The sequence below is a fragment of the Pocillopora verrucosa genome, chromosome 14, assembly GCF_036669915.1.
Source record: "Pocillopora verrucosa isolate sample1 chromosome 14, ASM3666991v2, whole genome shotgun sequence".
NCBI lineage: Eukaryota > Metazoa > Cnidaria > Anthozoa > Scleractinia > Pocilloporidae > Pocillopora > Pocillopora verrucosa.
Genome location: NC_089325.1, coordinates 21,541,457 through 21,564,272, shown reverse-complemented (window position 1 = coordinate 21,564,272; position 22,816 = coordinate 21,541,457). Strand labels below are relative to the sequence as shown.

At 38.8% G+C, this 22,816-nt stretch overlaps 2 protein-coding genes across 2 annotated transcripts; one reads left to right on the top strand and one right to left on the bottom strand.

Annotated features, from left to right (window-relative positions):
• Positions 1 to 532: 532 nt before the first annotated feature.
• LOC131795947 (uncharacterized) lies at positions 533 to 16,759 on the bottom strand. Its single transcript, XM_059113587.2, has 15 exons — positions 16,554 to 16,759; positions 13,490 to 13,566; positions 12,689 to 13,142; positions 11,563 to 11,819; positions 10,241 to 10,405; positions 9,571 to 9,841; positions 7,990 to 8,261; positions 6,844 to 7,292; positions 5,613 to 5,778; positions 4,456 to 4,648; positions 3,789 to 3,827; positions 3,504 to 3,576; positions 2,843 to 2,892; positions 1,964 to 2,203; positions 533 to 1,001 (listed from the first exon to the last, which is right to left on the bottom strand). Exons 1-15 carry the CDS (start codon positions 16,639 to 16,641, stop codon positions 925 to 927), a joined length of 2,871 nt encoding a protein of 956 aa, XP_058969570.2. The 5' UTR covers positions 16,642 to 16,759; the 3' UTR covers positions 533 to 924.
• Positions 16,760 to 18,770: 2,011 nt separating this feature from the next.
• Positions 18,771 to 22,775, top strand: LOC131795897 (RIB43A-like with coiled-coils protein 2). The gene is made up of 6 exons (XM_059113497.2): positions 18,771 to 18,998; positions 19,324 to 19,405; positions 20,306 to 20,588; positions 20,826 to 21,234; positions 21,578 to 21,744; positions 22,285 to 22,775. Exons 1-6 carry the CDS (start codon positions 18,882 to 18,884, stop codon positions 22,364 to 22,366), a joined length of 1,140 nt encoding a protein of 379 aa, XP_058969480.2. The 5' UTR covers positions 18,771 to 18,881; the 3' UTR covers positions 22,367 to 22,775.
• The last annotated feature ends 41 nt before the right edge of the window (positions 22,776 to 22,816 follow it).

Sequence of the window (22,816 nt, the reverse complement as noted above, 5' to 3'; positions counted from 1 at the left end):
AGGGGAAGTATGCTCCCGAAACTAGAACATAATTTAATTGTGAGAAATCACAACTTACCGCGTGTCAAGCTGAGATTGTTAAGATACACCCAATCTTTCGAAATTTCTCTGCATAAGATCAAATTATGGACTACACATACCGTTATTTTGAAAGCAAAGGAATAAGACTTGGCCACACACGATTGAAAAAAATGGCATGGTTTCTAGGGGGGAACGGAGTGGGGACAAGACATTTGCTGGGTGGGTCAGCCGTCGTCAAAAGAGTATTTAGAGGGGGCTATAGGAAATTGACTGCCAATTAACTGTTCATGAGGGGAGGGGAGGGAAGGGGGTGAAGGGAAACTTAAGAATATTACAGAGCCTCAAGTGGGTATCGAGTAAATTTTATCGTGACGCAATCAAAATCTCCCTACCCCTGTGCAAAATATGTATTTGTCCGACCCTATAAAAAAAATCGTTTTTGAAGATTAAGTAACGCTTAAAATAATTGAACATAGTTCAGACTCTTAAAATATCACTGGAGAGGAGTCAGTTTTGTATAGCTTAAGTAAAAGTTTACTCAACAAGCTGAGCTGACACTGACAATGTATTCTTGCGCAATTTGCTGATGGTTACAAGTGTGATCCTCGTCTACAAAGACTTTTTAAAATACTATTTACATTATAAATTTTCTCACCCGATGCAGTCGAAATCAGGTTTTTTTAAACTTCCATGTAGCACCATTTGCCGTTACTTGAGTGTGAATAAATGAGTCTACCTAAATGGTATCAAACGTACCGCTAACCGCTAACCGAGCGATTTTTCTGTGCAAATACCTCTCAAACAGACAATGATACAGGGCTGGAACGAATATTCTCTACCAAATATTTAATCATCATTTAGATGTCAAGATCTGCAGCTTTTACCAAGAGAAGTAAAGTTGGATCATTTTCCACAGCATTTCCATTGAGCCTTCAACTGCCAGCTGCTACTAACGTTTAACAACACTCCTTTAGCGTTTCCTAAAATATAGAATGAATAAAAGAAAGAGGTTTACTGGAATGAAAAATATAGGGTCCTGTCAATCATCCTAGTGTAGCCCTGGCGGTGTCATTGTGTCATGTTCTTAAAGAAAAAAAAGGGCAAGTTCCTCCTTCCGTCCAAGATGGGCGCTGAAAAGATGTCGGGATGTCAGAACGAAATTACATTGCTATACTGTACCCTACAGTTCACCAGAACCCCATTCTAAAGCAGTGGTAGTTCTCCTGGTCACCTACCCCTTTACACCTTAAGATCAGTACACATTTCCTAACGTGCTAACAAGGAGAATTTTGTGATTAAAAATCGAAGAGCTTGTTTGGTTGGTGATAATTTCCTTCATTCTCCTGACCTTAATGTGTGACACAGGGGTGACATTGTAAGGAGAAATCAGATGCTATTCACTCTTTGGGGTCAATGGTTCAATGCTGTAAAAACTCAGATAAACTAAGAAAGGGATGAAAAGTTCATCAACGAATTCGTTTAACTAACACGTAAAAGTAAAGGGTTATCCGCATACTGGAATTTTCCTTGTAGTCAAGTGATGTACTTAAACAACTGAAGATATTGAGACACATAGGCGATTTCTTAGAGGAAATTTTAAGTTCCCTCTTAAGTTAAGAATTGCAGCTGATTAGAATGAGTCCCCTTCTTTAATTAATTCTTCTTGGAACGTCATTTTTTCATAAAGAATATAAATTTGAACAACACGAACACGAAGGTTTCGTCTTCAACATCGACATCGTCATCGTCACCGTGATATGCATCTAATATGCGATATCGTCACATGCTTTGCACGGATGAAGTGCCTTGGGGACACTGCTTATTACTTAGGGGCTTACTGTGCGCAATGGACTCAACTTAAGCTCGGTTTACTCGATCTGGAACCCTTGCCACTGGTGTATTTCAAACTAAAATATTGCGATTGTGGAAGCAAAAAAATTACCTCCCCACTTTCCCTTTATGAAGTCAGATTCAGGATCACCAGTGTTGGTATGATTTTCCTCAATGGCCTTCTTCTCCACCAACAGTGGATTTCCCTTAGCGCTCTTCCAAACATTTTCTTCTATTCCGTACCAGGCTCCTTCTTTGCCTCGTTTGCGCATGTACGCCCGGTTGTTGCGCGCAATGCCATACAAGTCATTTCCAACCTGACCAATGACATATCCCACTTGTTGGTCCATAGCTAGATAGATAAATGGAAAGAAAACAATTTGGACAAAATTAATGAATAGCGCAAGTCAAAAGAACGAGTCAAGGAACCTAGCTTCGCTAAGTTTCTCTTTCAGACAAATAACTAAATATGGCATTACCCGTGTAGTAACATTATAAGAAAAAAATAAAAGAGGAAGAAAGAGGAAGTAGAGAAAAAGAGAATGGATGCCCCAAGAGGCTTTAATCAAAGCCCCAAGCACCACAAAGAGTGGAACCGTATAGTTGCAATTTTAGCGATTCACACACTTCCACTCTAATGGACTAACATCATGATCGAGTAATGCCTACAATCCCGGAGTTTCAGTGGTAGCTTAAGAATACTATGACGCCATACTCTCATCCAAGCAGACCCAAAACTAAAACTTGAAGTTGCAACATCGTCTGTCTTGCGTTCTTGCCCTTCAACTTGTCTGCTTGTTTGATCTAAAGTTCCATTGGTTCACTATGATGTTAATTATCCTTTTGATAAGGCTTTTGTTGATCTTGGTCTTTCTTTAATCTTTGGAACAATAAATGGAACAACTCTAAATTCATAACTAAACGACCTCTTAATCTCTCTCTTTCTTTACTAGAACTTTATGTAAAGGAAATTGAAGCGTATCTACTTTACCAGTCCAGGATAAACCTTGGTCGGCTGTTGAGAAGCAACTTGACTGTAACCTAAAGTAGGAAAGGAGATAACTGGAAAGCTCAGACGACTCGTATTGACACGTATGGATTGTATAAAACGGGTTTTTCATGAAGTTTCACCCTGTAAAATAAAAGTTCTCTTCCGGCGAGTAAAACCTGAGAGTCTGTAAGTGTTTTCCTGGTATTTTTTTGTGAAGGGTAGGCACATACAATTTTTGTTTTCATCTGATGGGGTATTAACGGACAAGTGACTTATATTTAGGAATTTTCATAGCGAGAGGATAAATCTTGGAGGAAGAGGCATTTTCACAGGATATATTGCTTGAGAGGGAAATAATTTAGAGGGCATCATAGCTGTGTTAACGTTTTTTCCACGTGCTGACCCCAAAGCTTTCTTAATTGAAAGCTGTGAAATCTGATGCCGGAGATTTATCTAAAAAAACGGCAATAAAGTAAACGGATTCGGATTAGCTAGTCACAGGATGTCTTTCGATGGCCAGGAGATGTTTAACTAATTAAGTCGTTTTTAGTCTGTGGTTGATCAAAAAGATAAGAAACAGCCTTTTCATCAAGGACAAACTGGAGTTGGACTGAAATCTTAAACTTGTAAAGAAAATGTATTTATAACAGACAACACTGACCTCTCGTTTGATTTCTGGCACACGTATAAGATATCATTAGTTACATCAACAAGAAATCCTCTGGTATAAATCTCTAAAATGAAAAGAGCAAACGATGGTAATTGAACTTGCTGGATTGTAATTTAGTCTGAAATCATATGCGTGATTTGAAATCACAAGTGTGATCAGACCAAAATCGCATGACACGGAATTCGATAACTACTTAATACATCCGATTTGAAATCGCAAAATTTAGTCGTTCAGATACCGTTTTTTTTTATTTTGCGCAAAAGAAAGGAGACGCACCTTCTAGGGCTGGAAGGGTCTGTTCCGGAGAACTTTCACCTGAAAAGAAGAAAACGAAATTTAAACTGACTATCAAATTCGATTGTATCCGTGGAGTGTAAGTGATCACGCAAGCGATAGATTCCATCAGGCGCGGAAATATATATCCTCAGATAATTGATCCTCTGACAAAAGCGAACAGGATTCCGACAGCAAAGGAACTTGTGAGCTTCGTAGAGCAGATATACAGGAAAAGTATATGAGCATCTTTTCAAGCTGTATGGAGGCTCTAATGTTTACTATCCGTTGAAGTGCGCAGAAAGCGAAAACAGCCGCCGTCTTTTCAGAACGACTTTTAGGAAAAATAATTTTTGCCTCGTCTTCTTCTAGAAAAGCGAAACGCACTCTCAAATTTTATCGACTTTTAATGAAAAACTCATCACACTGGACGCAAGCTTTGAATATTAAAAGATATTATTTGGGGAATATTGCCCCATATTTCAGTTTCAGTAAGTACATATTCCATGAAGTGAAGTGTTTAAACCATTAAATTTTACATTTTTGACTCGGGTCGCAGGATGTTTTTTAAATCAGAAACACCGAATTGATTAAGAGGAAACCGCGCCTACTAGGTATGGTGAAAATACATGTGAGGTTTTATACCAAGTAGATCCTATTACTGTCTTACCTGATGATTTGAACTTAAAAGAGACTGGTACGGGTGGAGCACCGTACACCGCCGACAGACTGTAGGGGCTGTATGTCAGCTGTATCGGCGACACAGCGTAATTTTCACCCGGGGGCATTATTCCTTTTGGATCCAGCGTCCCTTGGACTGAGAACGACAAACGGTCCAAGAAATGCAATTTCTTGTCCAGGAACTAGACACAGAGCATGCGAAGCAATCAATGACCTTCAACATTGGCAGATTTGTTTGTCCGTTCGTTCACCTCTAAACTCATTTTCAGGACGATGCCAAGTCCAAAACCCCTCTTATGAGAATAAGTTTTAACCCGTGGGCAGAATATGAACGTGTAATCTGATCGTCCGGGGGTTGCTTCTGAGAAGCGCCGTTGTCGGTTAAGTGCCTGACACTTTGACAACCTGAGCGAGAGTTATTATAAGAGTCGAGTTAGGAGTTGTCGTTTGTAAAGTATCATAAGTGCGGTTCGTGTAATCTGATTGGTCAGTTTAGCCGTGATACTATTGGCTAGACTCAACCTGCGTAAGTCAGTCGTGATAGGTCAGTTTCGATCCCGTCAGTAGTGTCAGGTTATACTGTGGGCTCGTTTGTGGTGCAAATGTCATGAATAAGTCGTTTGTAAAGTGTAACGCAAACGATTTTCCCATAACATTAACACCACAAGCCTCTCTCGCTCTAAAAGCAGAGTTTTGCATATCTCGAAAATCTTTTATGTCAGTCCTGTCGATTGTTCGTTCTTTCAGTCAACAAACGACTCCCCTGCTCATTGATTTTTCTTTTCTTTGCAGGTTGGTCGGCTCGCAGTCTCGGTTTTTCAGTGCGCTGGGTTCTTGATTATCTTATTAATTTGGTCCTTCTGTCTGTCTGTTATTCTTTCCATAATTCCGTCCATCTAAGTGTGCGTAGGTCTTTCGTTCGGTTTATCCGTGTATCCGTCGGTCTGCACGTGTGTCTGTTTGTCCGTCCGGCCATCAGTCTGTATATCAGTTCGTTTGTCTGTCTGTCTGTCTGTCTTTCTGTCGGCCGGTCTGTGTCAATCTGTCTGTCTGTTCGTCCGCCTTTCCCTCCATTATTTCGATTTTTTTTTCACACTTTTGTGGCATCCTATTTTGTTCAATTATTTTATCTATCTTGCTACTTACGCTAAACTTGGGTCCTTGCTGAGTCTCGATGTAATTAATTCCAGGGTCGTAATTCGCATCAGAATAGGTAACATAAGGTGGCAGCATCCAAAACACATTAACATTTTCTGCATATTGCTGAGAGTCTTCGTGATGAGACACTGTTCCATTGAAATAAACTTTAGAGCTGAAAGGAATTCAGAAATTTTGAATCATATTGTCGATCCATAAGTCTGTTACATTTAAAGTCAATATGGACCAGGGTTTGATTTTCTCTTCGAAATCACAAAGAGCGTTTGATATAGGTGAAAAGGTAGATTTTCATTTTAGATGATACAGTATGAGCTAGAAACGAGAACATCTCAAGGATTCATGTGAATAGTCTTAACAGCTTTGACTTTCTTGTTAAGCTAAGTTAGATTTAAAAACTTGCTAACAATAAGAAGCTTGATAAAATTCCCCATAACAATCTTAGAGCTGGGTGGGTCTAAAGATTATGTACACCTTCGTTATCAGATCAACCTGGGCGTAGGTGAACACTTACCTACGAAACAAGTTGAACTTAAATACAGTGTACTTATTGAGTGAGACTGAAGGGCCAGACGAGAAAATATTTTGGCTCAAGGTCATGAGTTACGGCGCCGGACCGAGCGCAGCGATCTGACTCAGTCAAGCAGCATTTCATCTTACAACCACCACTCTTCCTTTCCTCTTTCAGCCCTCATATCGTGGGGCTGCACAAGGGAAGTAGGGTTCTTCTCGGAGGCATTTGTCCGATTCTTTTCAATAAAAGCGCGCGGGGGACCGTACGGAATATATCTTATCAGACGTTCTGGTATGCAGTATCGCTGAGTATTGTTACGAGTTGTGCCGTTCGGGAACAAAATACAAACAAAGAGTGTAATCACTAAGCAATACTACACACCAAAAATTCTAATAAGTTATTTTATTATCCTCCTGCTTTTTTCTGCCAAGTGATTCCCCTCATTTCTCATAAGGCGGGAAAGGAAAACGGATAGAGAAGTGTAGTGCGCGCAGCCGCCCGGTGAAACAGGTTTTTCTACAGTACAAAATAACCAAATGTATAATATCGCAGTATATGCGTACCTTATGCGCGCATTATTTTTACTCTCCTTTATGCTGTTGGAAAATAAATTTTTAGCGCATAATGCAAGCAACAAGGGACAAAAAGCTACATACTCCATAAAGACGTTAAAAAATTTTTATCTCCGAAATCAGTCATTTTAATTACCTGTTACTCAAAGTGGTCGAATCTTTGCAAGCCAACTTTGAATCTTGCAAAAAGCAAGAAGCTTCAATCTGTAAGATTGGTCTCCTGTCTTGGGGGACGTCAGCAATGAGCGCCACATCACCAATCCACATCATGCGTTTGCCACCCCTCACCCCAACCCCCACCCAGTGCTTGGAGCCATTTGTCACGTTGGCGTGGTCGTTCACAACGATTTCAAATTCAATCTCGATCTTGTTTTCGGGGGCGTCCGAGTCTCCATTACTATTCACGACCTCACCAAAATCAATCGAACCACGATCGTGAAGTTTTGTGTCTCCAACAGTTGAGTTGAGGGTTGCCTTTACGCTGCTAAAGTCAATGCCGCTGTTGTTGACGATATTTTTCCCCACACTTTTGACTTCAAGCGAGACCAATGACATGATTGAGGTCCCGTTCACAGGAAGAATGACCTGCAACAGTGAAAGAGATTCGCTTAGCGTTGCAGTAGAGAATTGCGACTGATGAAGTGTGTCTTGGGCCAACAATACCTTGTCATTAGCTTTCCTCAAGCGAAAGAAAATGCTGACTACTTAAGGCTAGAAAGCACGAGCTGGGCTTAATAGGGAGAACCGCTTTTAAACCTAATCTACCCTGTCTCTTACCCGCTCAATAGAGAATTACATATACTTCCTTCCCTTAGTTCCACAAACCAATTTTTTGATGGGCTACAGAAACGCGTAAATGTAAGGTAGGTATAACTTTATCCCAGTGGGTTTGTGCGTGGTCAAAAATGAATGGTTTATGTGTTTGTTTGTTTAATTATGTTTTTGGATGTGCATTTAACAGCTATTTTAAAGGTTGTATTTTTTACACCCCATCTGAATCCATTCACGTCTTTAATTAGAAAGAAGGAGAAGCCCGTGTTTCCAAGAAAAAAAAAGTAAGAGTGACTTCTGTCAATCACTGAATCCACTCTTGTACAATACAGTCTCCTAATGCTAATATTTAGCACTAACCCGCAACATGAAGAACGTGAGTTCTTGTGAGAATCTATTCTTAATCCTCTATTGAATGTGGTCAGAAAGCTGAAGGTCATTGCTTCTTACAAAATTGAGGTGGCAAAGAATTATTCCTAGCATTTACAGCTTTATTTAAGAGTTCATTTACCTCTACTTTCAAAGTGGACTTCATTTTTCGCATCAAGATGCTGAAATTAAATTTGGCGCGGCCACCTATGCGTATCTGATTGGATGAGCCGCTGAGTTTCAATGAGAATCCTGGAACCCCGGCCACGTAAGGCGGGGAAGGCTGGTGACTGGTATTGAGCTTCTCATCTCCTCTCATGTTCTGGTATTTAAGCTGCATGAAAATGTCTAGGGTCTCCAGAGGAGAGATTTTGTCACTGACTTCTAGATCAAGTTTTCCAGTAATCTCCTGGCCTAAAAGATTGGGCGTAATAAGAAAGAATGAAAATCTATCAACACTACAAGTCAAGAACAAATACTATAAGTATGCAAATTCCTTGTTATCATGGGCCGTCATGCGAGGACTGTGTTCACAAGTTGTGGAAAATGGTTGGGTTGAAATATAATTCAAAAACTTGCCAGAGGATAGTCAAATGAAAACTGTTTACAAATCTATAAAATTTATTGTTGAGTTTCATGTTGACGTGTTGCAACAATTCCTCCTTCCAGTAAATTCAATCTTTCGCATACATGAAATAAAACCATCTTAGACTTTTCAACCTCTTTAATATACCCAATGACAACATCAACTCAACTTTCAAACTTAAGAGAAAGCTTGGTTGATATTTGGAATTGATTTCTAGCTTGTCCTCCTCTAAATTAAACTTTCGCAGCGCAAGAGACATGTTAGACAAATATCGTCTTTCAGTAACTAGAATTACTAAGGTCACGGACAGGTGACTTAAAGACATCTACATTAGATGCAGTTACAACAGAGGTTATCGAATTAAATAACACCAAAAGATACTCAAAAAGACGCCGTGTCTTTCCAGCCAGAGGTTTAAACACGAGATGGAAAGACTTTTCTTTCTAATTTTCTCCGCCCATCAGAGGGGATTGAAACGTTAATGAAAAACGGTGTAGCAAGCAGTCATACCTAGCAACTTCAAGAGAAGAAACAAGAGAAGCCCACACCATTCTGGCGTATTGTTTTACTGACTCACTGTTCTCAGGTGTGTTCTCTTGAATCGACCCGTGATGTCATAACCCCAACTTGTTAAGCGTCGTTTCTTTAAATTTTGGCTCCTTTTCTCAAACCGAAATTATCATTCGCGCTCAATGAAATATAATCATCGTTCAACTGATGCTGACATCATACACTACATCTGAAGAAAACGTTCCCTATCTCTGAAAATTTGCTCAAAATATCGGGAACAATAACAAAGGTCCTCATGATTAGCTGCTTGAAAATATTGTTGACTTGCATGCGTGTTGATCACTTTGCAAGTTTTGAGAACATCGTTCTTCGGTTCCAGACCCCGTCAATTTTCCCCCCTTCCCCCCTCATCCCCTCAGACTGGTCCCTTAATCCCCTTGAACACTTTCGACAGCCAGTGCTGAATAGTATTATTAAAGTTTTTATCATAGTGAAGGGCTGAAAATTAAACTAACAAGATCTCCGTTTCTAGGCTTGGCTAAATCTGTATATTCTATCAACAAACTGTGGTTCTGAAACATTGTAACAGTCGACTAACCTCAACCTTAGTTTTTTTTTTTTACATACCTTGTGGAAGATTCGGGACGGAGGATTCATCCGAACGAAAACCATCTATTATATTCAGGTCTTTGTTCGCGTTGCCTGACTCGTTGTAAACACCTTTCAGAATTCTGAGAGTGTTGGAATAGAATGATATTCTCACGTTTTTGGCGTCTTCATAAGACGTGTTTTCCATGTGTTTTACAACCCAGGTAACGGACACTTTGTCTCCGATGAGGTATCGATTGCTGGCAGTGTCGTTGACGGTTGTGAATTCGGCAGTTAACGATGGCTCATGCTGCTCGTTATAAGTCACAAAGGGATAAGAGAAACGCTAGTATTTAAAACTCCTTGAGTTGGTTAGAAAAATATTTATCTTGTATTTTGTCAAAAAAAGTAAAGTAGCCACTCGTCGAGATTAACCCTTCACCAACTAATATCATATTAGACAGATAGGATATATACGGGATATTGTTATATAGCTGGCAGCACCCGTGGGCAAGATGAAGCGAATCCTGTGTTCCGATAGACAAACTGTGCTAATAAGAATCCACTTAAATTTTTGGTCCATAAAAACTCAAAAAAGGAGAGAGAAAAAAGAACTCTTCCAATACCCAGCCATCTTTACCTCACGCTTGGTTAATAACGCATACATATGACGAACTATTACGAAAAAATGCATTTTGAACTGACACACCTTGTACACAAACAGTGCCTCTTGTCCAACCCACAGCATCTGATATCCACTGCGCATGCCTGCACCTACCCAGTGTTTTGAGTTATTAGCCAGTTTAGGATGATCTTTGATGGTCACATTGAAATCTATGACAATTTTTCTCTCGGACTCATCGTTCCCGGTGACCTTCAGAGAGAAAATAAGTACAGCGAAGTTCAACACAGTTTCAAACGTAATCCTAAGCTACAGTGGTTTTGTTTTAATACGCTTTCCGGCTTGTCGTGAAAAAAAAATTGTGCTGCCTTCTTAACCAATTAAATGCAAAAGTAGAATCAATTACGACTTGATCATTCAAAATTTCTTCTTCCCCTCCCCGGAGTTCTCATTAGCTCCTTCGGTTTTTTCTCTTGGGTCTGATTAGCCGTTGTGAGTACTTTCATAATGTATATTTCGCCACTCTCGATGACAATTTTCTCTAAACAGAAGTAAGATGTACATAAGCGCTACTTCGAGAAAGATGTTAAAAAAAAAAATACTGTTGGAGCACAAGCTGAAAACGCACGATCGTCACTGGTTTAAAGGTTCAATCGAGGCTTTAGGTAAAAAGTAAGAAAAATTCATCCCTTATTACCTCACTGTTCTCGTGGACCTAATTAGAGTGTGGGAAATCGCGCGTATAGGGAGAGCTTAAACCAATAGTGACATTTAGCACCAGGGTATTCAGCGGAAACCTCGAACGACAAACCGGTGGAGGTCACGTGATCAAGCCAAGCGGTAGGTTTTCACGTAAGTGATTTAGCTGAACGTTTTTTATCCTGAATTTGTTTTTATGCCACGCACAAATCAGAAAGTTTTGTAAACCAGTCTTTTTAGAACAAGTTTAGATATATTTTTTAGCGAATGAGTGAAAATAGGACTTCTTGTTGCCATTTGAAAATCAAACACTGCTGTTGTCTGGAAATTCAATATGGCGTAAATTTGCTTGAGGTTGGAGAGGTGTAGCTAAAGCGGTAGAAGCCATAAACGTCAAACGCCAAACGCCTAACCTGAAACTGCCTTTTCAGGTTTGCCGTTAATGCGAAAACCCTGGTGCTAAATGTCTCTAATTAAAGCTTTTTGAGTGAGTAGAAAATTTAAACTTTTTATTAAATGTAGTTGGTATTTGAAACAAAATTTCAGACATGAAATTCTCCAGCTATGTATGTTATTTTAGCAATTGTTCGCCTCAGGTTCCGTGAATATTGTTGAATAATACTTGTGACGAAGTTGAGGGGATTATTGAGTATCATTCACTGACCTTGAGGCAAAAGATGTTTATCTTACAGAAAATATTTTTCACTTACAGTTAAGTTACCAAAATCCAGAACAGCGCGATCGTTGAAAGGTACTTCCTCGCTGGAGTCATACGAAGCTGTAGGGGGCTGAACAATTTGTGAAGCTGCAGTTTTTATGTTGGTTCCCACTCTCTTGACCATCACATTGTGCAGTTCCATGAAAGAGAAGTCGTTGATGTTGGTTGTAATCTCAACGAGCAGGGAGAAGTCCAAGTTGGGCATGGTGATGGTCATGCTATAACCTGTCGTGTTGCCCACCCACAAGTCTGCAAGTCATTTAAAAAGAAAATATTACACTTATCTACCTATAGGTCTGTAGGTGATGTTGGAGAGAAAATTACATTAATTCATGTTCAAGACGAATAAATGGGCAAAACTTTGAGATGTGTTGTGCCAAAAATCTGGAGATTCACACCAATGCTGAGTAGTAATTACATTAAATCAATCAGTTAAATGTATCTTATTAAAGATCTGAGGATATGTTTTAAAACAACACCAGAGCAAAATGAATATCTTTATTTAGGATACACTCGATTGCAAAACTGTTAACAACTATAAAGCATGATCCATGAACAAAGAGACCCTAAGGACTTAGCACAGGTACATAATCAATGCTTTACTTTTTCATTATTCGTAAAAATCTTTTTTCAAGATAATTCTTTTCTTTTTAAAAGTGTGGATGATTTCGATCATTTACCACATGCATCTTGGTTATCATGTACATGTGTACCCATCAAGCGGTTGGGTCCCACTGTTCGTTGCGTATGCTTTTTAGAATCAACGTTTTTATTTGCAACAGAGTTTATGCCTCACAACTTAATGGTGCTCTTTACGTACGCTGATCGGCTGGCTAGGAAGTGATCGGTGATTAACAAGTACTATGCAGTTCCGAACAGCCGTAAAAAAGACAAAATCAAACTTCTTAAGTTTAATTTCTGACTATTTTTCTGTATTTTGACAGAAATAAGCTATTTTTTGGTTTGTTTCTGTGTGGCATGAACCAAAACAATTATTCACCTCAGTGTCGGTGAAAGTTATTCATCTCCACTTCTGTGAATAACTGTTAAATTAAATAGGCCATCTCGCACCGTCAATTCGCGAATCTCTAAGGGAAGTGATAACCAGTGATACTTACACGAATAGTCAATCCTGGACAGCGACACCGTCGGAAAAACAGCATATAGGGTTGGTTGAGAGGAAGCAGGGCCATAATGGTAATTACTACCACTGCCATCATTACCTGTGACCAACACAGAAAAGTAGAGATTTGCCAAAGGCTGAATCGAGCTTTTAACAGTAGCGTTGAAAGCGACGTACACCGCGGCTGCACTTGCCAGGTCTGCAATCTCGAATGAAATTGCACTTGAATTGTACACAACTCCGTTGATAGCTCCGACCAGAGAGCCTTGCTCAGGTTCAAGAAACTGGGACCAAAGAACGACTTTAAGTTGCTTTACTAAGTCAGCGGATGCTGATTGGTTGTGAGTCAGATTAAGGGTGAACTGAATCTTGTCACCAATGTTGTAGTAGGTGATATTATGGACCACCGGGCTTAATTCCACTTTGAGTGACTTGGACACCGTCGAAGGCTGAAAAACAGGAGTGTTGGTAAATGAAAAGTTCATCATTTGTCTCCCGATTTAGATTAATCATTTTTATTTCATAATTTATTTTGAACGTCTTAATTCTGGACTATCTCCGTGTAGATCGTTTAACTTGTGCATTTATTGATACTTCCCGATTTTTACTTGATTAATGCCAACTATACTTAGAAGGAACGTTTATTACAAACTTGTATTTGTATCAGTGAACACCTTCTTATTCAAATACATTCAGACGCCATGAGCTAATAGATGTGGCGCAATAGAAATTCTTCGTTATTACTATAGTTACTATCATCATTATTATTATTATTGTTAGAATTATTATTATTTACATATGATATGGCCCGTCTGACAATATGATGCATATCTTCATCGCAATCTTCTTCGAAGCCGTTGCTGCAAGCTGCATCTATGAAACAAAAGACTCTGTTGAGTTCATAATTAAAAAATGCTTCTTGACGAAAGAAGAAAAGAGGTGAAAAGAAAAACTAGCTTTTTGATAATGATTTCGTGTGCTGTCCTTGACATCCAATGGAAGCCATAAAGAAAAAAAAGACCTGCACATCTTACAAATGGACATGTCGTTTGCCAAGTATGGACGGATGTCAAACTCTTAGGACTAAATTGTCTGAAGCGCAGATGCGTTTTCACCCTCAATCAGTAGAAAAAACGAAGGTATGGTTTCACTCGCCTGAATTAGCAATTATCAAGGCAGTCCAGTTTTCTACATGGTGAGACATCCACGTGCGTGAATATAGAGACCAGTCATTATTCATGTTCTAAGGGGTGGGGGCCGAGAGGGCAGGGGGGCCGGAGGATTTTGAGGGGATCACATGGTTTTCAAAGGGCGAGTAGTCTTCACTAATAAAGTATTTCGGGGGGACCGTAGAAAGTTGACTGCTGATTGACTGCCAGTGAAGAGGATCATGACAATATCACTAAACCTTATGGATGTGATCGGGTAAATTTCATCACAAAACAACCAAAATGCTCCTAACACCCCTCCTTGTCCTCCCCCCCCCCCCAAGTGATAAATAATAATGATCGGTCACTAAGTGGGTTCATTCAGAAACGCTTCTTGAATCAAGTTGATTCTTATTTATTAACTCCGTTTCTCCTCTTAATTTGAGATGAAAACCATTATTTGGCAAGCACTACTGAGTCGACGAAAGAAGAATACTTTAACTGAAAGGGTTACTCTTACGTACACTTTGTTTGGCTTACTTCTTACATTTTTATGGCAACCTAAATTGGCAGTCGACCAATAGCCGGGGTAAAGCATCTCTGACACCATAGAAAAAAATGCAGCGGAAATGTTTTATACTAAAAGTGTTTGTTTGAAATCCTTTTCGGAATTAAAATCAATTGCCAAACCTTTAAAGATAACTTCTCCTAAGTGAACTGCATCCTCCTTCATCGAGGGACATTTTGTCAAGAGAGCCGATTACGTTTATTCATCTTTGAAACAAAGTTTTGCCAATCGGTGAAGACATTTTCACCTACTGGGTTTATGCTCCCTCAAACGAAGTGAAAATATTTCAAATTTACGCGCGAATTACTGAAAAATTCCCTTTGGAAAAGTTCTCTATAGCAAAAACATATAAGCATGCAAATCTTCGTCCCTGTCTCGTTCATATTGTATTTCAAGCTGAAGCACGGAAGGAATAAATATCCTTTCTTCTTCTTCAAGTTAGAGTCTACAATTTTCATCTGCTAATTAAGAGCAAAGTCTCTCCTCCCCTTTTCACCTTTTAAACAGTTTCTTGTTTCTTCACTTCAGGAAAAAAAGACGCTATTTTCTTTATTCCAAGGTAAAATTAATAATGTCGGCCATCTTCTTGACGAAACGTTGTTGCGGTGCAAGAATAGCCTTGAATCTTGGTCCAAGAATAGTCTTTTTTCAGAGTTTGATTGCACCATGTTCATTGCTCGGCCGACTTCAATTTGCTTTTGAATACGGAGGATCCCTAACTACGTCTTTTAGAACTTAACTTGTTTTTATGAAAGCTGCGCCAAACCAAATATTTGTGGTGAACAAGTTATATCTGCTAAGCTCAGCTCAGAGAAGATTCGTACAACGTTATATTGAACAAACGTTCTAAACATACTGAACTCTTAACCTTCTTAGTTCATTCAGACGAAGTTCATCACCGATTTTGAAAGAAAACCATTTCAAAGCCTCCCGCTAATACTAACTAAGATAAACGGCACAAAAATATCACACAAAAAATATAGCTTTACAGGAAAGGAAAGTCGCTATGAATCCCGGACATTTTCACGAACGTCTTGAGTGTTGAAGACAGCTCACCAGTTCAAATTATAATAACAATTTTGTAAACTTTACATCGCAAAACCAGTCGCAGTTATGATCTGTCAACAAAGATTTCGGATGATACTGGCTTAGAGAAGAAGAAAATGGCTTTTTCAGTTTATTTCGAGGCCTAACATCATAAAATTATGCAGAGGGAAACTTTTGTGGATATGATATGATTCCGCTTGGAAAAAAACTTAAAATCAACAATTTATTCTTTGTATTATGAAGGTGTTGCAAGGCAGTCCTCTGTTTGTATGAAAATTGCTCCATTATCTTCATAAAGCATGGATGAGATAAAAATCTTAGTATCTTCTGAATCTTTGGATTCAGTTTTAAACTGGCCTTTAGAACACCGCATAAGCTCAGCGTCTTCGGGCTTCAAATATATTACACATCAGGGGCTCTTCGCCTATCACTCGTTAATAATGTATAACAACAGAAAATTATACTAAGTCACGGCCGATTATGCAGTATTTTCCCTTCTCTACGGAAATTGAAGCTGTGCGTCGACTAGGAACATCATAAAGTTCGATATAAACTTGTGCTCTTTTAGATGCGATATTTCATAAGAACAGAAGTAGCGCCTTTCGAAAGCGGGATTCCATGCTGGCCATACATAGAATGCACCCTTTTCTTGTCAGTTAAGAAGTTAAATATTTTTCACACGTAAAACAAAAACATCTGTTGGATTTATAATGGAAATTCAACAAGGTTTCTTCTTGTTTCAGACTTCGGATAACGGAAATTAAAATTTCATGCTGAATTTAAAAATTTTTCCTGGAGCTCGAGAAACTAGTTAAGATTTGATGCTGAATGTCGACTCCATGAAATATCTTAAACTCGCTTCTGTAGTATAACGTTCACCAACGGACCAAGATTTATTACATCGCAATCTTTTTCGCATTTTGTTTGACTATAATTCGTAATTTCTGGATTGTTATAGCAATAAAAACCGGCGTGAAATGGCATCTGCGGCTGTAAAATTTCGATAAATTGCGGTCAAGGATTAATGTAAAATTTCCCTAATGTCCCTCGAGGATTAAGCTTAGATACAAGAACAGAATTATCGCTTTTATACTTACGTGCGATAGGTCTTCCGGCAAAGAATAGAGTTGAAAAACAACAAAAAAGGAGATGAATTCCCCAAAACGAGAAGATACCCGCGTTCATCTTTCAGTTATGCCCTGAGAAAAAGCGCTATCAAACCATGAAGAAATTTTTCTCGAAATGTTCTTTACTTTCACCTGTTCACTGCTCTATCGGACAAATCTTCGCTTGGAGAGATGTCCAAGACTTAGGTTATAAGAAGGCTGTCTTTGGCCTCCTATTGGATGATTCTGACACTTGGCAATTTCTAGAAATTTAAATTTCAAAGGCGAGTCAACAAAAGATATGCAAATCCCTCGGCCGTTCACGCTTGTATAAACAAACTGAAAAAAATTCGGTGATATTTAGCGAATTGTCCGGTTTCATCTCATGGTTTCAAAAGTACAACGGAAAAAATACGGATTATTTTTACAGTAGCTTTGAATGAAACTCGTGAAACGAATTCGAAGTTATACTAATACAGCTGTATAACTAGGCTCGTATCCTAATAAAACCGAAGGTTTTGTTAACAGCTTTAGAGGGTAAATTACACAGCTAAAATTAATTGACCAATGATTGGTTACTAAGGAACGGAATGGTCTGTTTTAAAATGAAACAAAAAAGCTCCCTCCTGTCCTCAAGTTAACTTGGACGCATCGGGTTGCCTCTTAGAGAAAAGTCAAGGATAAATTAATAAATCATTCAATAATCTGACTGTGTAAAGCATTTCGGTTATAAAAAGATCGAAAATCGAATTCTGGTGTTTATCGCTTTTTTGGTAAAGAACCATTTAAAGTCCAACTGAGAAAATTCTTTCTTAAAAGTTTTTTTTTTATATTGAATATCGACAAAAGTTTAAGAAAAATTGGCGTCCTACATAGATAATTCATCATGTCAGATTTCTTTTAAGAAAATGAATTGATCGGATGTTTTCATCTGATGAAGAAGAAGAAGAAGCTTGCATATGATGAAATTAACCCACCCTCTCCGGCTAACTAACCTCCCGTATGAAGTTTCCATACAGTTCTTATGCACCTTCCATCTCTCTTTTACCATTGGAAAAATACTCACTACGTAGTGCGACAAAACAAAAAAAAAACTTGCTGTATAAAAAAGCCTCTGTCTGCTAAAAAACCCGGTTAAAGTTAAGGATCGCAGTTTGGCTTTTAAGTGATGTAGGTTTTCAACCAAAGAAAACTGGGAAACGTTTCAAGGAAAAAATGATAACTCGTAAACTTCTCTTCTCCTTAAGATTTAAATGAAACCCTCTCCCCCAGATTCTCCCTTCGAAAGTCCGCGAAATGTTGATAGCCCCCACACGCCCTCCCCCCAACCCTTCCCTATTTGAGAGCATTCCCGTACTCGGACATTAATTTTGTTTCAAAACACCACGGGAGTTATCATGTAGATGAAACAGGGAATGTGACAAACTTACCGAACTCGAATCTCCTCGGCATCTTGTTCATAAACAGCTGGTGAACACAGATGATTTAGCTCGAAAATGGTTTACTTTGCGGCCTTGTTGACATCTGGAACAAAAAATAAAAAGCTTGAAAATTCGACGACGTAACGTCTTATAATTATTGCTTTTCATGAGTTTACTAGGTCTCAAAAAACCAGCTTCCAAGTATTTCGAATAGACATACTAACACCGACTTTCAAAATAGCAAAATCTCGCTTATCTGGAAAATGTGAGGAGATAGTTTTGCAGCTTGTTTAGCGAGATTCGGCAATCAATAAGAAATACTGCGGGTGGTAATCTTTTAGAGCAGTTTTTAGGCCGTAGGCTAAGGAATGACCGTCACAATTTGTTTATCTTGAGATCGCGGTAATGGCAAAATACTTCGAGAAACATTTTACAATTCGTCTCGTCTTCGCGGCATTTGTCCTCCTTCCCCAGTTGGTACGTTCAAGCGCTGAAACGGCATCTGAAAGAGACAGTTTTGAGCCCCGATCAAGTGTGCATCTTTTTTCAAGCGTTACTTCCTAAATCTATTCGTGTTTTTTTATACTTTAATTCTTTAAATTTCAAAGTAGGTGCTTTCTGACTTGTTAATTTCTACATTTTCAAAATTTTCCGAATATGTTTCCTACGTGTTGCGGACCTACTTAAAATTTTATGCAAGTTACGGGAGATTGGGGCGAGTATACAGTTTACAATGCATCATGGTATGCAAATGTTTCCTAGCAACTGTGCAAAGCAAAGGAGATGGTTACAAAAGGCAAGCAACAAGGAACTCAGTACTAATACAGGGAGAAAACATTACGAGAATCGACGTTTTAGCAGGATTGCAGTTTTTTAAAGATCTTAAGAAGGAAGAGAAATGTATAAACTCGACCTTCCCGTAGATATGAAGGAGAGCGCTGCCATAGAGAGGCGACGGAATCGAGAATTGCAGCGCCAAAGTAGGATTTTCAACGCTCGTGTTCGAACCATTGGGGTAAGTGTTTATTTCTTGTAGATGTGGATGGTAACAATGCTGATAATAAGAAAGTGAGGCAAAGAGACAAGTAAAAACGTTGTTTTGATTTTAGTCAAGCAAGAGTAGTGTTTCCTATGACTTTGTTTTCGTATTTGTCTGAATTCTCTTGTTTTTCTGACGGAGAACGCGAAACTGGGTTTAGAAATGAACACCTATTGAAATTGGTCTGATCTGAACCACCTGTAGAACCACATCAGCTTAACTACACACGTATGATTGCTTGTGGGCGTTTTTATACCGTTGAAACATTCTCAAGAATTTTACGTGTTTTTATTACCTTAAGATTGACTTGAATGCACTCAACGAGCAAGTGCAAGATCGTACACGACGCGAAGTTGAAGAAGAGAGGCGACATAATGCGTTCGGTAAGTCTCAATTTCCTGAAATGTCAGACAGTTGCAAACGAAAAACATTCCCTACACATGGCCACGATCTTTCCTTTTTGTACTGTTAGAGGTAACAATATCAACTATTAGGTTGTCATTATAACAGCAAGGTTTCTGGCTTAGGTAACTCGGATGGCCGATTACGAATTCGCCAGTAGGCGCGGCAAGTAGACTGGCCCGTTAAATAGCAAAAACTAAATTGGTGCTTCTCAGCCAATCAAACTTTTAATCAGAGTTGATAACTTTTTTCGGACGTTAACGTGGCTATCAGTAAATCAGCGACAGATGAACATACGAAATAGTACCTGTGTTTCTGTAGTTATTTTAGATCATGTGTGCAGTGCAGATAGGCAGGCTAATTTGATAGAAATATCTACCTGTAGAAATGTGCCATCAGGTAGCCTGGGTTGATAAGCATTTCTATCCAAAATCTTTTAACAAGATGACAGGAGATTAAGTGGGGTGGGAGCTCAAGGACAGTGACAGCCACTAGTCAAGATGTGTGTTGAAATGTCTTTACCCTTTAACTCACAGTAGTGATTAACATGAAACTTCTCCCAATAATATCCATACTTTATTCAGCAAACAGGTAATGAGAATATTCAAGCTTATCAGGTAGAAACAGATATCTTGATCTAGCACCAAGTTCCCATAACTTATTTACAAGGAAATATGTAGCAGCTAGAGGGGAGAGTTAATAGTCAGATCTTGGGAGTTAAAGGGTTAAGGTGTCAACCTACTATCAGGTCATTGAGACATGGGATAACTTCTGGGTGATTGTTGGTCGACTGCTAATTAATATACTGACCAAGGCTATTAATAGTGCACATGATGGATGCTCTACCTTGACTGAAATATTCTTCTTTGTGATGATTACAGCTGCTGACATGACAAGAAATGATAAAATCACTGTCTTGCTTCAGAAGCGTCAGGAACATGACATGCGTGAGTTGAATAAGGCTGTGAATGAATTCCGTCAATCTTACCAGCAGCCATATGATAGACGTGAATTTGACTTGAATGATCCGGATAGTTTGAAGAAAGACAAACCTGCCAGGGTATCTGATGATGACCCTCGTTGTGGGGTGGCATCACTTCAGAAGTTTGTTGGGGAAGATTTGAATGGCAAGGCACGTGAAAAGTTACAGCAAGAACAAGCACGGTAAGGGATAATATTTAAGTAGAGAGGGTTAGTGACTTTTATTAATGTTATATCAAGACTGATGTACATTAAAAGATCAAAACAGACCAGCAAATTTCATAACAGTAAGGCAAGTTGCTCAATGTTACAGAACAATTATGTAGGGTTGTTCAGAAATTTGATGCAATAGTTGTCATGAATCCTGTGTTTGTGACTCTTTGATAGTTAAATTTTTAATATCCCTTTCTGAATTTATAGGGAATGGATCAAGCAACAAACAAATGAGAAAGATCAAGCTTTGGCAAATCAGACGTATGCAGACCATCTTTATGATTTAAAGGCAAGAGAAATGGACCAAAGAGCTTGTGAACTTGCCAGTGCTGAAGCAGATTGCAGGCGTGCAATAAATATGGCAACTAAAGATATGAATCAAGCTTTGGCAAGAGAAAGGAAGGCTAAAGAAGATTCAGATAAACAACAGGAACAAGATGACAACTTTACTGAAATATCAAACTCTGTGTTTGGTGACATGTTGACAGAAAATCCTGATGTGGCCCAGAGTGCCTTTGGACCTCACAGGGTGATCACTGATCGCTGGAAGGGTATGAGCCCAGCTCAACTGGCAGAGATAAGACGTATTCAACAAGCGCAGGTGGAGGAGAAGGAGGTTAGTGTGATTTAGTGTACAGGAAACTTTTGATCAACATCCTTGATAAGTTCTTGGAAAATCTTAAAATTTGATTGTCAAACATCAATACTTAAAACTTGAACTTCTAAACTCACTTTGATTGTTGACAATAGCAAATTCAAGTTTTGAGCTGAGATTGTCAATTTACAGTAGGTATTCTTTTGAGCAGTAGTTACAAGCATGGTATGGTGTAATTATGGGCTCTCAAAGTCTAAAGATAATTAAAGTAAATTTCAGACTTACAAGGGAACTTTTAAGACATGTTTGTTCATGACTTATGCTATCATCAGCTTAATGTGTTTATTATTGATGTTGTCTATAGAGACTGAAACAGGAGGAGGAAGAGCAGGAGAAAGAATACAACAGATTGAGGTTGACGCAAGCTAAGGCAGGAATAATAGCAGAACGTGGAATTGAAAGAAAGAAAAAGGAGATTGAAAAGGACCAGGCAGATGAGAACAGAAGACTGGCAGCTGAACAAAGAGCCAAGTAAGTTTTCCAGTAATTCAAAAGTTCAAAGCTATAATACAAAGGCAGCCATGGTTACCCCACTTGTACCTTAACTGAGACATTTACTAGTTGTTGGCAAGACTGAAGTTTTTCCACTCGGAGGTTGATCTTGCTATGATTAAACTTTGGTAACAGGTCCTTATTCTTTAAAACAGAGGTGGTTCTTATGTGTGGATTTGGTGAGAATGGCTGCGTGCACATGATGCCTTTGTCCACTTTCCAAAGGCAGGCCACAGCTATTTTTGTTTTTACCTGTTTGGCAAGAACAGTTGCCTGTTTTGGCAAGAAGTGTGGGAACTGATATGTGCAGAGCTTACAGCTCTAGTTGCATGTGTTTTGGAGGACCATCTTGGAGAAATAAAGGTCTTTGAAAAGACTAGCTTGCTGCATTTAGTTTTCATCTTAAGTTTACAAGTACAAGTACCAAAAAAAGAAAGATAAAGGCAACAGATGTTGGATAAGAGTTCTCAACAAAGTTGCCTGAAAACTGAGACTTATGTCCTTTGCTTTTCCTTACAGAATGGATTATCTTGACAAAGAAGTTTACACCAATCCCCCTACAGCAGCTTACTTTATGCAGTATAACACAACAAGTAGATGAGGACCTCTCAATACTTTATGAAAAGCTGTAATGATAATGCATAAAATTATTAGGGAAACATGCACTTATTTGTAAACAACTTTTCCAGCTCCACAAAATGGAAATGTTAAGGAGTTTTATGCAGTTGTCAAAATTTTATTGACATTTCAAATGTACTATATTTCCTTCTAACCTGTCTTGGTTGTACTGTACATTTAGTTTCTAGTATGTTAAATTCATTTAATAAAGAGAGTCTGTTATGACGTATGACACTAATAGAAATGTGATTTGTCCACCACTTATTTAAAGGGTGTACGAAAAAATTCTTGAGTAACTTCTTAATAGATGTATAGATTCTCCTTGCATATCATCTAGTAATCTTGTGTGAAACAGAGGGAGAAGTAGATAGTGCATCAGAAGCCAGCAGAAGTATTACTCTGCACATTCTTTTACCCCCTTGAGTCCTACGAA